Source organism: Cervus canadensis, chromosome 7, assembly GCF_019320065.1.
Source record: "Cervus canadensis isolate Bull #8, Minnesota chromosome 7, ASM1932006v1, whole genome shotgun sequence".
NCBI classification, from domain to species: Eukaryota; Metazoa; Chordata; class Mammalia; order Artiodactyla; family Cervidae; genus Cervus; species Cervus canadensis.
The window spans coordinates 49,595,521-49,609,964 of NC_057392.1; the positions used below are offsets into that span (position 1 = coordinate 49,595,521).

Genomic DNA, 14,444 nt, shown 5'->3' on the forward strand with positions numbered 1-14,444 from the left:
GTGTGGAGGTAGTGGTGGAGATGGTGGTGCTGGGGGTGGGTGGAGATGGTGGTGGTGGAGGTGGGTGGAGATGGTGGTGGTGGTGAGGTGGTGGAGAATGGTGGTGGTGGAGGTGGTGGTGAGATGGTGGTGGTGGAGGTGTGGTGGAGATGGTGGTGGTGGAGGTGGTGGTAGATGGTGGTGCTGGGGGGGTGGGAAGATGGTGGAGCTAGTGGTGGAGGTGGTGGTGGAGATGGTGGTGCTGGGGTGGTGGAGAGGTGGTGGAGATGGGTGGTGGTGGAGGTGGTGAGATGGTGGTGGTGGTGGAGGTGGTGGAGATGGTGGTGGTGGAGGTGGTGGAGATGGTGGTGGTGGTGGAGGTGGTGGAGATGGTGGTGCTGGGGGTGGTGGAGATGGTGGTGGAGATGGTGGTGGTGGTGGAGGTGGTGGAGACAGTGGTGGTGAAGGTGGTGGTGCTGGGGGTGGTGGAGGTGGAGGTAGTGGTGGAGGTGGTGGTAGTGATGGTGGAGCTAGTGGTGGAGGTGGTGGTGGAGATGGTGGTGGTGGAGGTGGTGGTGGAGATGGTGGTGGTGGCGGAAGTGGTGGAGATGCTGGTGCTGGGGGTGGTGGAGGTGGAGGTAGGGGTGGAGATGGTGGTGGTGGTGGAAGTGGTGGAGATGGTGGTGGTGGTGGAGGTGGTGGAGATGGTGGTGGAGGTGGTGGTAGTGTGGTGGGCTAGTGGTGGAGGTGGTGGGTGGAGATGGTGGTGGTGGGTGGAGGTGGTGGTAGATGGTGGTGCTGGGGTTGGTGGAGATGGTGGTGGAGATGGTGGTGGTGGTGGAGTGGTGGAGATGGTGGTGGAGGTGGTGGTAGTGATGGTGGAGCTAGTGGTGGAGGTGGTGGTGGAGATGGTGGTGGTGGTGGAGGTGGTGGAGATGGTGGTGCTGGGGGTGGTGGAGATGGTGGTGGTGGTGGAGGTGGTGGAGATGATGGTGGTGGTGATGGAGGTGGTGGAGATGGTGGTGGTGGAGGTGGTGGAGATGGTGGTGCTGGGGGTGGTGGAGATGGTGGTGGAGATGGTGGTGGTGGTGGAGGTGGTGGAGATGGTGGTGCTGGGGGTGGTGGAGATGGTGGTGGAGGTGGTGGAGACGGTGGTGGTGGAGGTGGTGGTAGTGACGGTGGAGGTGGTGGTGGAGCTGGTGTATGTAAAAGAAGTGGAAGAGAACATAAAGGGGGTGTAGGTGGTGGAGGACATGAAGGGTGAGCAGAGTTACTGAAAGGGAGCTATCCATGCTTCCTTCACTCTGTCCCAGCAGATCCCAGAAGCTGGGAAGACTTAGAAACTTATCCCAGGAATCCCTGGTTTCACCTAGGGGGTGTGCAAATCTTTTCTCCTTGCGTACCTGGGCAGATTTTGTGTGGTGATTGCTCCCAGCTGAGGCCTGCTTGGATAATCTTTGTTGGAAACAGTCCTCCCTGGGTCAGTATCTCATAGATGTAGGTCCACATAATCCAAGTTCGTGACATGCATCTGCTACAGGGTAATCCTTCTGGGAGTGATGGGTAGAGTTTGGGGAACTAGCAGGGTAGAGATCATCTGGATCACTCAAACTGAATATGCTTAGGGCTCTTAAATGAACTGCATGAGTCAGTAAGAGAAAAGAACTGGGGGTCCCAGAGTCTGGATGCTAGCCATGTCTCTGATAGCTCTGTGACCTCCATGGGCCACTTTCGTCTCCATTCCCCAGTCTCCATTTGTGTGAAATGGCATCACTGAATTAGAAGAGTTCTGCCAGCTCTGACCCTTGGCTTCTACTTGGAGAAATTAAGACAAACATTAGAGCTTTGCTTGAGTTCTGTCCTTTCTGAAGGTTGAGTTTTATTTTCCATGTCTTCTGGCTGGGTCTTTTTCTGAAAGTCGAGCAGAGTGGCCTTAATTCACCCACGTCAGCACTGGGTGAGAGAGACGGTGGGTCACATGACACAGTGCCCATTGCCCTCCAGCCACCATGAGAACCGAGTTCAGATCAAAGTCAGATTGATTCTTCCCACAGCTGCCTTAGAGGAAAGGTTATAAGTTCTGGTGAGAAGGTTCCAAAGTGGCTTGCTATCTTCTGTCAGTGCACATTGCCCGAGGTGAGAAGTGTAGGTCAGAGCCCTAGAATAAAGCTGGACTCTCCCAGACCAGAGATTAAGCCACTGACCTTGGTCTCAAAAAGCTGGCAGAGACAGGACAAGGGAGGGCATGCAGTAGGAAGGCCAATTTAGGGTAGGGAGGTTTTTGTTGAAATGTCACCTCCTCAGATGATCAGATCTGCACCTCTCCCAACAACTTCCTTTCCTAGAGGTGTTCTAGTCACAGTCTGTAATGATTGTTGTTGTTTAGTGGCTCAGTCATGTCCGACTCTTTGCAACATCATGGACTGCAGATCATGGATTGCACCCTGTCCTTCACCATCTCCCAGAGTTTGCTCAAACTCAACGTCCATTGAGTCAGTGATACCATCCAACCATCTTATTCTCTGTCATCCCCTTCTCCTCCTCCTCCTTTGTAATGATACATTTAGCCGGTTGGGCTTTCCAGGTGGTGCTAGTGGTAAAGAAAATGCCTGCCAATGCAGGAGACATAAGAGACACGGGTTCAATCTCTGGGTGGGGAAGATCCCCTGAAGGAAGGCATGGCAACCCACTCCAGTATTCTTGCCTGGAAGAATCCTGTGGACAAAGAAGCCTGGTGGGCTACAGTCCATGGGGTCTGCCTGGAGTCCTTGGATTTTTTTTCAATCAAGTTTCAAATCTCAGGCAAGTGGTTCAGCCCTCTTGGGCCTTAGCCTCTCAGAGCATTGGGCTGGGTGATCATTAAGGTTTTGGCCAAATGGGATCGCTCAGTGTTCATTCAGGAAGTAACATCCAAGCACCTCTGTGTTTCAAAAACTGCCACAAACTAGGAATACAGCAAAGGACAAGGCACAGTCCTTTTCCTCATGGAAGTTCTAATGCAGAAGACAGAGATTAGACAAATAGTTACACAAACAAAGGGCTTCCCAGGTGCCTTAGTGGCAAACGATCAGCCTGCCAATTCAGGAGACACGGGTTCAATCCCTGGGTTGGGAATGTCCCCCTGGAGGAGGAAACCCACTCCAGGATTCTTGCCTGAAAATTCAATGGACAGAGTAGTCTGGTGGGCTACAGTCCACGGGGTCGCAAAGAGTCAGACTAGGCTGAGCATGCACGCATGCATATTTACACAAATAAGCATGTTACACAAATTGTTCTGGGAAGAGGAAGTAAAAGGTGCAATGAGAGTTGGTAAATGAGCACCATTGATCATTTATAAACTATTGTGGCGACTGTAAGGTCAGATAGACCTACTCCCCCAAAAGAGATATTTTCTTAATTTTAAAAATGTTCAGGCTCTGGGGGAGGGGATCAGGTGGCTTTGGGAGAGTTTCTGGCTCAGTCCCTGAATGTGGACTGTGCATCTGGGTAGATGCTTTCTCCATGGTAGCGATGAATCTCATGGTTCCTGGTACATGGCATGTGGGTCTTCCTGGAGCCAGGAGAGTGCGCTCATGGAGTCATCCCTGGGTCGAGGGGAGATGGGGAGTTTGCTGCAGTGTGAAGATTGGTTTTCTTCTATGCAGCAAACAAAGTGAAACTTGGTGTTTTCAACTTTTTGGGCCAGTCCCCTGAACCCACCTGGCCAAAGCCCCGCAGGTAGCAAACAGAAGTTGGAGGACTGTCCAGTGTGATTTTGTGGTCGGTATGAATCTTATGCAAATTTATCTGTGCAAGAAATACCACTTTATTTTTTTAAAATCATTTTAAATCTTTCTCGATGCCCTCATCCTTCCAGTTGGAGGAACTTAATCCCTATCATTGCTTGACTCTCTCCTCCACTCTCCCTGACGGGTCCCGAGGAGGCTGAGATACTCTGAGCCCTCCCAGGCTTGGTCTTCCTGGGGTACCGTAGAGCTGTCCTGAGGAGGCCGCCTTCCCAAAGGCTTGAGATTGCACAGGACTCCAGGGACCTCTCTCCATGGCTGCAGAAAGTTCTCATCTCTCTCGCCTAGTCTGCTTTCAAAGGTCCCTCCAAGACACCTACATCTCTCTGTGGTTTGACTTCTGCCAAAGACAGTAAAGGACTCAATTTTCAGGCTTTGGTGCTTACTTCCCTGTAGAAACCCTTGGCCCTATTGTTTAACTGAAAGTCTAAAACCTGCTGGGGGTTCTTAGACCAACAATACGTTTTTGGGGAGGCCAGGGGGAAAAGGGGACCATTTTTCTTTTTTATAGAGGTAGAAAATGAGGCTCAGAGAGGTTCAGTAGTTTGTCCAACGTCATGTGATCTGTAAGTACATAAGATGGGATGCAAACTGGGCCTGGCTCAGGCTAATAGTCATATCTAGTCCCCTTCAGGAGACAGCGCCTGAGAATTCTCACGCCTTGGGATTCTCTCCCTGATGTTCTACCTCCTTCTCCTGGTTCCAGACTTTCATGGTTCATGGAACCCACCCCTCAGGACTCCTCCGCTTTCTCAGCCACAGCTGCTCAAGGCATTGGCTGCCCCTCCTCCACTGCGAACTTCCTCCCAATCGTCCATCTCAGCAGGCCAGTAGGGCCAGGGCATCCCAGGTGTGTGATGAATATTTCTTCTCCTGACAATCTCCCATGGACATTGTTAACCCCTTGGCAACAACACAAAGTCTATTTTTCAAATTACATCAGTCAATGACTTTTTAGTTTCTGTATTTATCAAAGTTTTCACATGCACATAATGGGGAGAGTCAAACAGTTTTAAGAGGGTGGCCTTTCACATGCTTGTGTTTCTGTTCTGCTTTTTCAGTTTTAAGCACCGACTCTGGAATCCCCACTAGGAAAGAGGAGATTTGCTCTTTCATCCCCTGCTCTAGCCAGCTCCCCCTCCCTTTTCACTCACACTCCTTTTCTAGTGCACATCTTCCCAAGATGGTGAAATGCTAATATAGTTTATTCTGGATTTACAGTGTAACAAGCAAAATTCAACCCAGTAAGTGTTAAAGATCTTGGTGGTTCTCTCTGTTCAATGATCCACGAGCCAAGCAGCAACCAAACTAGCAGATAGAAAGGAGCTCTAAAAGGTTGTATGAAATGAAAGACTTTTATAGGCAGAAAGGAGCAGAAATAAGAAGTTATACTAGGAAGGTTGCTTTCAGGAATGGCACGAGTCTATCAGGCAGATTTCCGGCCTGGAACTACTCAAATGGTTTCTGATGGACTGGTTTACAATTCCAGTTTCTGGGAGAACCGAAAAGTGTAATGTAGCCTCAGTTTGGTGACATGAGGCAGTATAAGTGACTCCATTTTGGGCCTGTTGTCTTGTTTTTAACAACATTATGAAAATATAAATTATATTTATAATGGAGCCTTTTGGTAAACTGTGATTGATTTCCTTTTCTGGAGTTTGTAACTGCTTTCTTTTTTTCATTTGCTTTGTTTCCTTTGTATTAAGCAATAATTAAAATTCAAACTCTTTGCCAAAGATCAAAATCGCCTCCACAGTTATTTGAACAATCAAGTCTTCTATCAAACTCCCCTCTGTGCAAACCCCCTCCTGGAGTTCTGTCCTGCAGTGGTGCAGGTGGCTTAGGGTTAGCACCCTGGGGTTCTTTCCTTTCTAGGATGGAGCTCTTGCATCCTGCATTCATGTCTACCTCTTTCTTGGTTTACTCTTGAATTTATGAGAAGCTCATTTCAGTAACTTTGTGAGAAAGAGGGCCTGCAGCCATGTGTTTTTAATCTCAGCATCCCCAGCACTTGGCATCATAGGTGCTCAGTAAATGTTTGTTAAATTGATGAAAGAATAAAGGAAGACAGAAAGACAGGAAAACATCAAGAGAGAAAAAGTTGTTGTTTAGTCACTAAGTTGTGTCTGACTCTTTTTGTGACCCCATGGCCCACCAGGCTCCTCTGTGCATGGGATTTTTCCAGGCAAGAATACTGCAGTGGGTTGCCATTTCCTTCTCCAGGGAATCTTCCCGACTCAGGGATCGAACCCGAGTCTCCTGCATTAGCAGGCGGATTCTTTACCACTGAGCCACCAGGGAAGCCCAGAGAAAAAGTTATCACATATCTAAGAGATAAAAGGGAAAATAATAAATCCTGATAACCTGATGTTAAATGACTGATCTAAACTTTTAATTTATGATTTACATAAGTAATAATGAAAGTTCACAAGAACACCTGGATATAGGGAACTCTTTTCATCTTTTCTAAAGCCACAAGGGAAAGAATATAAGCTATGAATGAATTACCTAACCTTTCTGTGTCTCTGTTTTTTCCATCTATAAAAAATAGGGATGATAATGCTTACTTAGGAAAATAGTGGTATTGAATGACAGCTAATAATTGCTGAGCACTTTCACTTGCCAACCCATCAAAATGATATTTAAATTAAATTAAATGTATGCAAAATACCCAGCTCAGTGCCTAGGCTTTTGCAGCAACTGGTGAATGAAAATGACTTTCTTCTTTCTTAAGAGCTCAGGGCTATCTGAATTGCTTAACATGATAGTATCAGCAGTATTGAAAATGGTTATAAAAAGCCATGGATTGGATGTGGATTCTAAGATGGAGAGATGCCCATTCTAATCTTGACTTTCCACGTGACTTGTTGTGTACCCTTTGGCAATCCCCTCCCCGCTCTGAGCCTCAGTGCTTTCTTTAGTAAAACCTGGGGCTACATGGATGGCAACTCAGGTCCCTATAGTCACTCCAACTTCGTCATGCTATAATCGCATCCTTCTAGAACTGATTCCACCCAGCGGCTGTGAGCTCCGATTGCCTACAGATGGATGCCACCGCTGGCCCTGGCCCTAGTCCCGCTGGCCCTAGCTCCTGCGGGACTGGGGCTGTGGAAGGTGTTCTGAGGTTGACTGGGGAAGAGCCAGTGCATTCTTCCACAGTTAATGCAAGACAGCTCTGGCCTTGTCTCTGGCCAGCACCAGGGAAGTGGACTTCATTGCAAAAGCCACCTTGTCAGAGTCAGGTCAGAGTGATTAATGACTCTTTAATCCCACAGCAGAATACCTGACAAAATACGCTGGGGCCGCAAAGGCAGAACAAACCGAATTAGCCTGGTTGACCCACTCACAAGGTGTGGGTTGCTAAGGATCCCAAGAGCTTGGAAAGGAAGCCTCTCCCTTTAGGTCTGTGAAAGCATCAAGTGGCCACAATGGGGAAGGGACTCCATTAAAAGGAGGGGGCGGCCAATGAATAAACATGCAGGTTACCGTGTTGATATTTCACTGAATGCCGTTCTGAAGTGGGGTGCTTGGGGCCTCGGAGGCCGGTGCCCCTGGTATTGTGCTGGGGGAGGGACTGGCCATTTGAAGTCAAGGTGAGGACATACTGGGGGCAGATGGAACCTGCTTTGTTTGTGAAAGAGTTTTTCTGCTATTTATGCTAATGAGTGGGAAACACTTCTCAAGCATTTCAGATGATTCTGTAATGAGGCTGGGCAGAATGTGCCAACATTGTTGGCCCAGGACGATTTTCAACTCCCACTCGCCACATTAGCAGCCCCTTTCTTTACATGAAGGCCCTTGGAGGGTAAAAGGGGACAATGAAGGAAGAGTGAACACATCACAAAGAGCGGCTTTTGTTTTGCATTCCTTTGAACCCTCTCAAAAGCCCGGTTTCAAGGGGTGTGTTGGGCCTGCCTTTCAACGTTACTGAACCCAGAATCCCCTGTTGTTTAGCAACATAGAAAGCTGACCTTAATTGACTCCACTTCTGAACAGGCTTTGTAAATCACTCTGCCCCAGAGTGAAATTTCCTGATGGGGTCTGTATGTGATACACACCGTTTATATATGGGATAATAATGTGGCTTCACATGTATGCAGTGATTTCCAGCTTACGCCCCATTTTATGGCCATTGTCTAGTTTAATTCTCACAAGCACCTACCACTGGATGAGGAATTGTTGTTCTCATTTTACAACTAAGAGAACTGAGGTGCAGAGAAGTTAGGTGGCTGGCTCAGAATCACACATCAAGGAAGAACCAGAGCTTTAACCAGAGCTTGGGTCTCTGTGGCTTTTTCCACCCTATCACTAATGTTCCTGCATGGGAAGTCATGCAGATGTGTGTGCCAGAGAAATATCTTCAGTGATGAGCTGCTTAAAAACGGTGTTTTTTGGAGAAAGAAGGCCACCACTGGATTATGGTTACATTTTTGGATTTCCAGCTTAATTTCTGGGCATGATAGCATTTCCTGGACAAGATTTCTCCTATAACTGTATCTTGAAAGTGAAGTCGCTCAGTCGTGTCCAACTCTTTGCGACCCCGTGGACCCACCAGGCTCCTCTGTCCATGGGATTCTCCAGGCAAGAATACTGGAGTGGGTTGCCATTTCCTTCTCCAGGGGATCTTCCCAACCCAGGGATTGAACCCAGGTCTCCCACATTGCAGGCAGACGCTTTAACCTCTGCTGAGTCACCAACTGTATCTTAGTCATGCCCAAATGATTTGTACATGCCCCCACTCCATTCCTTCTCCCGGGCCACTCAGCGGCGGGCACATGGCTGTCCAGTGGAGCAGCGCTGGATATCCCATCTTCTCTATAGGATGGCGCTTCTCTGAGCCTCATCAGTGGAGTGTGTTTGTAAGAAAGGGGGTCCACCCTGGAACTCGTCCAGAAGTGTGGCTATAGTTCAGGCCCAAGAAACGTATTTCCACCCTCTAGGCCTCTCGACTACCAAGTATAGAAGTTGACTTTGACTTCTGACCAGGGCCAGCTTCACAGACGTGTGACCTGTGCCGGCGTACAGGACGCTGTGCTCAGAAGGGCCCAGTGCCTGGTTTCATGCTCTGCTATCATTGTGTCGACAGGCTTAATGACTTCATCTTCTGTTGTGTAAAGTGAGGTCCAATGAGATGATGGAGCAAGGAAGAGGCATGCAGGGTGCTTGTCCACTGCAATTCCTTGCTTGCTGTTCACACAGAGAATGCTCCCTCCCGAGCCCCAGGAGCACAGAGTCCCCCAAGGGGGCCCAGAGTCATGGAAGTTCAGTGACACTCAAAGTGCGCTGCATCTGTAGCTGAGTAAGGGGGGGCGTTGGTGGCCCCAAGAGGCGCATGCGTTCTGTTCAAACCAGAATGGAAGAATGCAGAAAGAAGACAAAGATATTCTAAGAAACATGACTGACAGACGACCCCATCCTATCCTTTTTGACTCGTGGGACTTCCCCCTATTGACCAGTCATTTACACTGAAAACGATGAAAGAAGGAAAGGGAGAGAGAGGAGGACGCAGAGTGGCTAGTCCTTTCAACGGCCTCCTTAGTAAACCTAAGACAGAGTGCACGGGGGGAATGGGTGTGAATTAAGAAGTAAAATAAAAAACAGTTGAGTTAGTTTTGAGCAGCACTTCCGCTGTTCTGGTAAGAACAAAAAACATATGTACATGTGGGATATAAAATCAAAATTCTATAATTTTGGTGATTCTGCATAGGAGTTAAATGCTCTTGTATTTGCATTCAAAAGTGGCCTTGTACAGTCTAAAGCTGAATGGTATAGCTCATGCTAATCATTTAAAAATTTCATTTTGCTTTACTTAGAGTGGCAGTAAATAGAAGATCAAAATCACCATGAGAAGTTGAAAGTGAGACCACAGAAGAAAGGAAGAACTTTATATTTCAGGCCTTCAATGGCACCTTTTCCTACTTCTCAAACAAGGGGCTCCCTACTTCCATTTTGCACAGGGTCCTGCAGATTTTGTTGCCAGTTCTATTTCTGACAGAAGACATACAGAAAGTAAATGTTAGATGTTTAAAAAACATGTTCTGTGATCACAGATCTCATGATTCACTCAAAGAGAACTGCTCTGTCAATGGTGTGGAGCCTTCTGTTTTATTTGGGTGTGGTGTGGAGCTAGGTATGTGCTCTGTCGCTCTGTGGGTGGAAGGTGGTGTGGTGGGGGCCACATGGATGTATTCCCTATATGAACATGGATAAGTGACTGTTTTCTTCCTTCCCTCCTTTTGTCCTCTCTCTCTCCCTCTTTCTATCTTTTTAGTGAGGTATAGTTAATTTACAATGTTGTGTTAGTTTCAAGTTACACACACACACATAGATATAGATTCTTTTCCTTATAGGTTATTATGAGATATTGAGGTTGTTTTCTTAATCTGCAAAATGGAGATAACATATGCTTTGCCCATTGGTCAGGGGTTCCAGTAAAAGAATGGATATAAAGATAATTTGAAAACTGTAAAGTGTGTGTATGGATACTTTATACCTTTTAGTATTATTTAAAAACCACAAAGTAGGAATCGTGAATAGTGGTATCTTTGTCCCCTACGATTTGCAAATTAATTCTGAATGAATTCCTGCCAATTTTGCATATATCCAAATTCATTTCATTTTTTCTTTGACATAAATCTGTTAACAACTGTTTGGAAAAGAGTATGGAACTTCAATATGGTCACAATTATTTTTTTTTCCTTTTGTAGTCATGCAATATATATCAATGTTTTTAAAGGCAAGAGTGGTTTGGCCAAAGCAAGAAGGTTTTACTCAAAAAACCCCCCAAAACAAAATATAAAGTAGTTGATATAGTATTCTATGATTACACAGCTGTCAAACCTATGTATAGAAAAAGTGACAAGGAAATAAACCAAAAGCCCAACAATGAGTTAAATAAAAACTTAGTACAGAGGACAAATCAGCCCTAATCACATAGGATCCTAGCATGACATGGTCTACTGTTTTTATCACAGAGTTTGGGTGACTTCTGGATTCAAACTTGTTTCTCTAAATGTAACAGCTGCTCACAGGCCAAGTCTGACAGATCAACCCACAGCAAACGTGCTAATCATATCCCTCAATACTAGCATTATAAATAGTTCTCTGTCATATAACGAGGACTTTGTTGTAAATGGCAGACTGATACAGCAGAATAGTGGTCGTACTAGGAGGGCAAACATTTCTGCCTGTGGCCTTGGGGAAGGAACTTCTTTTAGCATGGGCTTCAGTTTTCCCATCTGTCTTTGGGATGGAGTGGACCATGAACTTGACAGCGCCATCCAGCACCAACATTCTGTGCTTTGATGGCTTTGACGTGCTCTTCAAAGTCTCACTGCCAGTGTCACCTTCAGGACCATCTGAAAGAGGACATGCATAGACATGGGCTCATCCAGTGTGAACAGGTTTCTTGTCTCAAGGTGACACAGCAGATGTGGGCTCTCAATACTTGTCCCCAGTTCACACCAGCATAGCAGTTGACCTGTGAATGTTTGTTGAACACTGAGTTATGGGTCATAATTTACACCTCACTTAATTCTCCTTTTAGACTGCAAGCAGGTTAAAGACAGACTCATCAGATTCCTCTCTCTCTCCCCATAGCCCCCAGTGCACCCACAGGGCCTGACACATGGCAGGAGCTCAGCAGATGTGAATTTCAACATTTCAAGGGGACCTAAATGATAACTAAAAACCATTTGGCTGAGATAGATATTCTCAGGAAGGGCCCCAGGTTGCAGAGATCAGTCCTGGTGGAGACTGCTGCCCACCAGTGGGAAGAACAGGGGTACAACTTGTGTTTTCTGGAGAAGATGGGCAAACCAGAAACTGTCAAGTCCAAGAAACTCTCCCTGCCTTGACTAAGACCACACCTTATGGTTTCGGGCTTTTCCCTGCTTTGCAGTCCTGTTCAAAATGACGTTTAGAATATACCCTTTGAGCCAGCAACAAAAAATTGTGAGAGGCTGCTAGTAGCAGCTGCATTAATAATAACCGCAAACTGGAAACACTCCAAAGTCCATCAGCAGGAGAGCAGGCAAACATGAGGTGTTTTATCCTTATTGGAAAAACTATTCAACAATAAAAAGGACAAACTACAAGGATGGGTCCTAAAAGCACATAAAGTAAAAGAAACCAGAGACAAAAGAGTCCATACTGACCGATTCCATTTAAACGCAGACAAAACAGACAAAATGGATTTAGGGTGAGAGAACTCTGAACAGTGATTGCCGGGGGTGGGGGGAGTGGGCATTTTGACTGGAAAGAGGGCAGAGAAACCTTTCTCTGGGGTTTTCGTTATGGTCTCTATCTTGACTGGGCTGGTGGTTACATAGGTTCCATTTATGAAAACTCATTGAACTGTACACTTAAAAGATCTGTATGTTGTATGGATGGTAAATGAACCCTCAGTTCACCTCCTCTCCCAGCAGTATTTGGAACTGAAGCTTCTCAGCCTTTCAGTGGCTGGCTGTGTCCTGGCTCAGACACTGGGAAGGGAACTGTGATTCCTGTGACTGTGGCCACACTGCCTGCAGATTTCTTCACATCCGCCCAGGGCAGCCGCAGCACGTGGCCCATTTCTCATCCAGGCACTCTGCTGGCTCTCCCTGACTGCCTGTCTCTCCCTGGGCTCTCCTGGGGCCCATGCAAGACACCCAGCCTCCTTCCGTTTAGTATTTCTTTAGATCTCAAGTTCTCTCTGCATTTTCTCTTCTCCAGACTAATCCTCAGTTTTTTTCCATTCATGCTTCACTGAACATGGTTTCCAAATCCTTCCTCCTCCGAGAGTCTCTCCCCTGGATCCTATCCAGCTGCCTGGGGCCCATTTAAACGATTCTCTGAACGCTTGGGCTGACAACACGACTCCTACCTTCCAAGTGACTGCAGCAAGAGGTGGCAGGCTACAACCCTTTGTCTGAGCAACCCAACAGGTTAAACTTTTTTTTTTTTTAAGGGAGAGAGAAATGAAAACATGGTGGGTAATTCCACGAAGGGTCCTGTGAATGACTGACATACATTTAAGGGGATGATGTATTTGTGTGATGCCAGGGGGCTGATACATTAATAGATATAATTTGTAGGCTCCCAAGGAGAGGTTAAAGAGGAGAGCACAGATTCCTTTGAGCTGACTTGGTGCTGCCATGTCATCTGTCCCAGCCTTAATCAAGTTATCATATCAACCCAGTTGTCTCCTGGACCCCAGCTCTCTGTCTGAATGAGGAAAAAATTTGCAGACAAATTTCTAGCAGCAGGAAGTTGGTTCTCTCCTGCGAGGCTGGATAAAAAGTACCTGTAACCTCTCCAGGCCTCCCTCCTGCTCCTGCTGGGAGTTCAGTTCAAGTGGCTCCCTTATTTGATTACGCCGCTCAGGCCTTCTCTGGTGTAGGTATCCAATTCACCGCCATGACCACTGGCTCCCTACGAAGCAGAAAACATTAGAGTCACTCTTTTGTGAAATTACGGGGAAGCTGAGTGAGCCAAGCTCTTGTAGGGGGTGTGTGTGTGTGAGAGAGAGAGAGAAGACGCACAGATGTAGATAAAGAGAGGAATGCTGTTTGTTAGCAAATGTGGCATTGATTTATATTCGCTTCCTTTAGTCACAGAGCAACTGAGTGGCATCTCCAAATTCTCACGATAAAAAAACAAGAGGTAGAGGAGAAAAAAGACTCCTGCTCAGTGCTGTATATCATTACTCTTTTTTTTAGTGTTTGCAAAAGAACACGTATAATTTAAAATCAGTGGACCAAGTTCTCCTATTATGGATGCCTTTGCTTCATGACTATATAATTCAAATTATAACACTAAATATTATTTATGAATGTGTGAATTATGATGGTCTTTGTAACTGTTTTCATTTCAGGGTATTATTGGAAGGATGCTGATAGGTTGGTGGATCTGTGCATCTATTTCTCCTACACATTAATTTATGAGTGGACAAAAAGATCTTCCCTGTAGCTCAGACGGTAAAGAATCTGTCTGCAATTCAGGAGACTCGGGTTCGATCCCTGGGTCAGGAAGATCCTCTGGAGAAGGGAATGTCAATCCACTCTAGTATTCTTGGTTGGAGAATCCCATGGACAGAGGAGCCTGGCGGACTACAGTCCGTAGGGTCATAAAGAGTTGGACACAACTGAGTATCTAACACTACTACTACTACGAAAAGAGTGGAGATGATATATATTGTCAGCATGGGTCTACTCTACATTACCTTTTAAAAAATTGGTTTTCTTTAAAAGAAACATTTATTTCCACATGTGTGCGTGTGCTCAGTCATGTCCAAATCCTTGCAACCCTATGGACTATAGTCTGCCAGGCTCCTCTGTGCATGGGATTCCCCAGGTAAGAATACTGGAGTGGGTTGCCATCTCCTCCTCCACTGGATCTTCCTGACCCAGGGATCGAACCCACGTTCCCCACATTGGTAGGCGGGTTCTTTACCATAGCCACCTGGAAAGCTGGTTTCCCCACACAAGCACCAAAAAAACACAAAAATACAGACAACAAAAACCCACACTCCCATGCCTACTGTGGACAAAACTTGGCAAGGCAAGGCAATATTTTGTATTCATTTCAGGAAATCTCAACCTAATCAGGGAAAATAATGGTACCATCGTTTATCTTCAGGTGCCTAAGACACCTGAGAATTCCGCGGAAGAGGAAATTTTTCAGATTGGCCTGTGGCTC

At 46.4% G+C, this 14,444-nt stretch overlaps 1 protein-coding gene across 1 annotated transcript in view; it reads right to left on the bottom strand.

The window, feature by feature from the left end:
• LOC122444743 (basic proline-rich protein-like) overlaps window positions 1-4,020 on the bottom strand; it is a 67,163-nt gene extending 63,143 nt beyond the window's left edge. The window contains 3 exon segments of the mRNA XM_043473387.1: window positions 288-683; window positions 867-1,175; window positions 3,948-4,020. Coding sequence (XP_043329322.1) covers window positions 288-683; window positions 867-1,175; window positions 3,948-4,020 — 778 coding nt within the window.
• Between the last annotated feature and the right edge of the window lie 10,424 nt (window positions 4,021-14,444).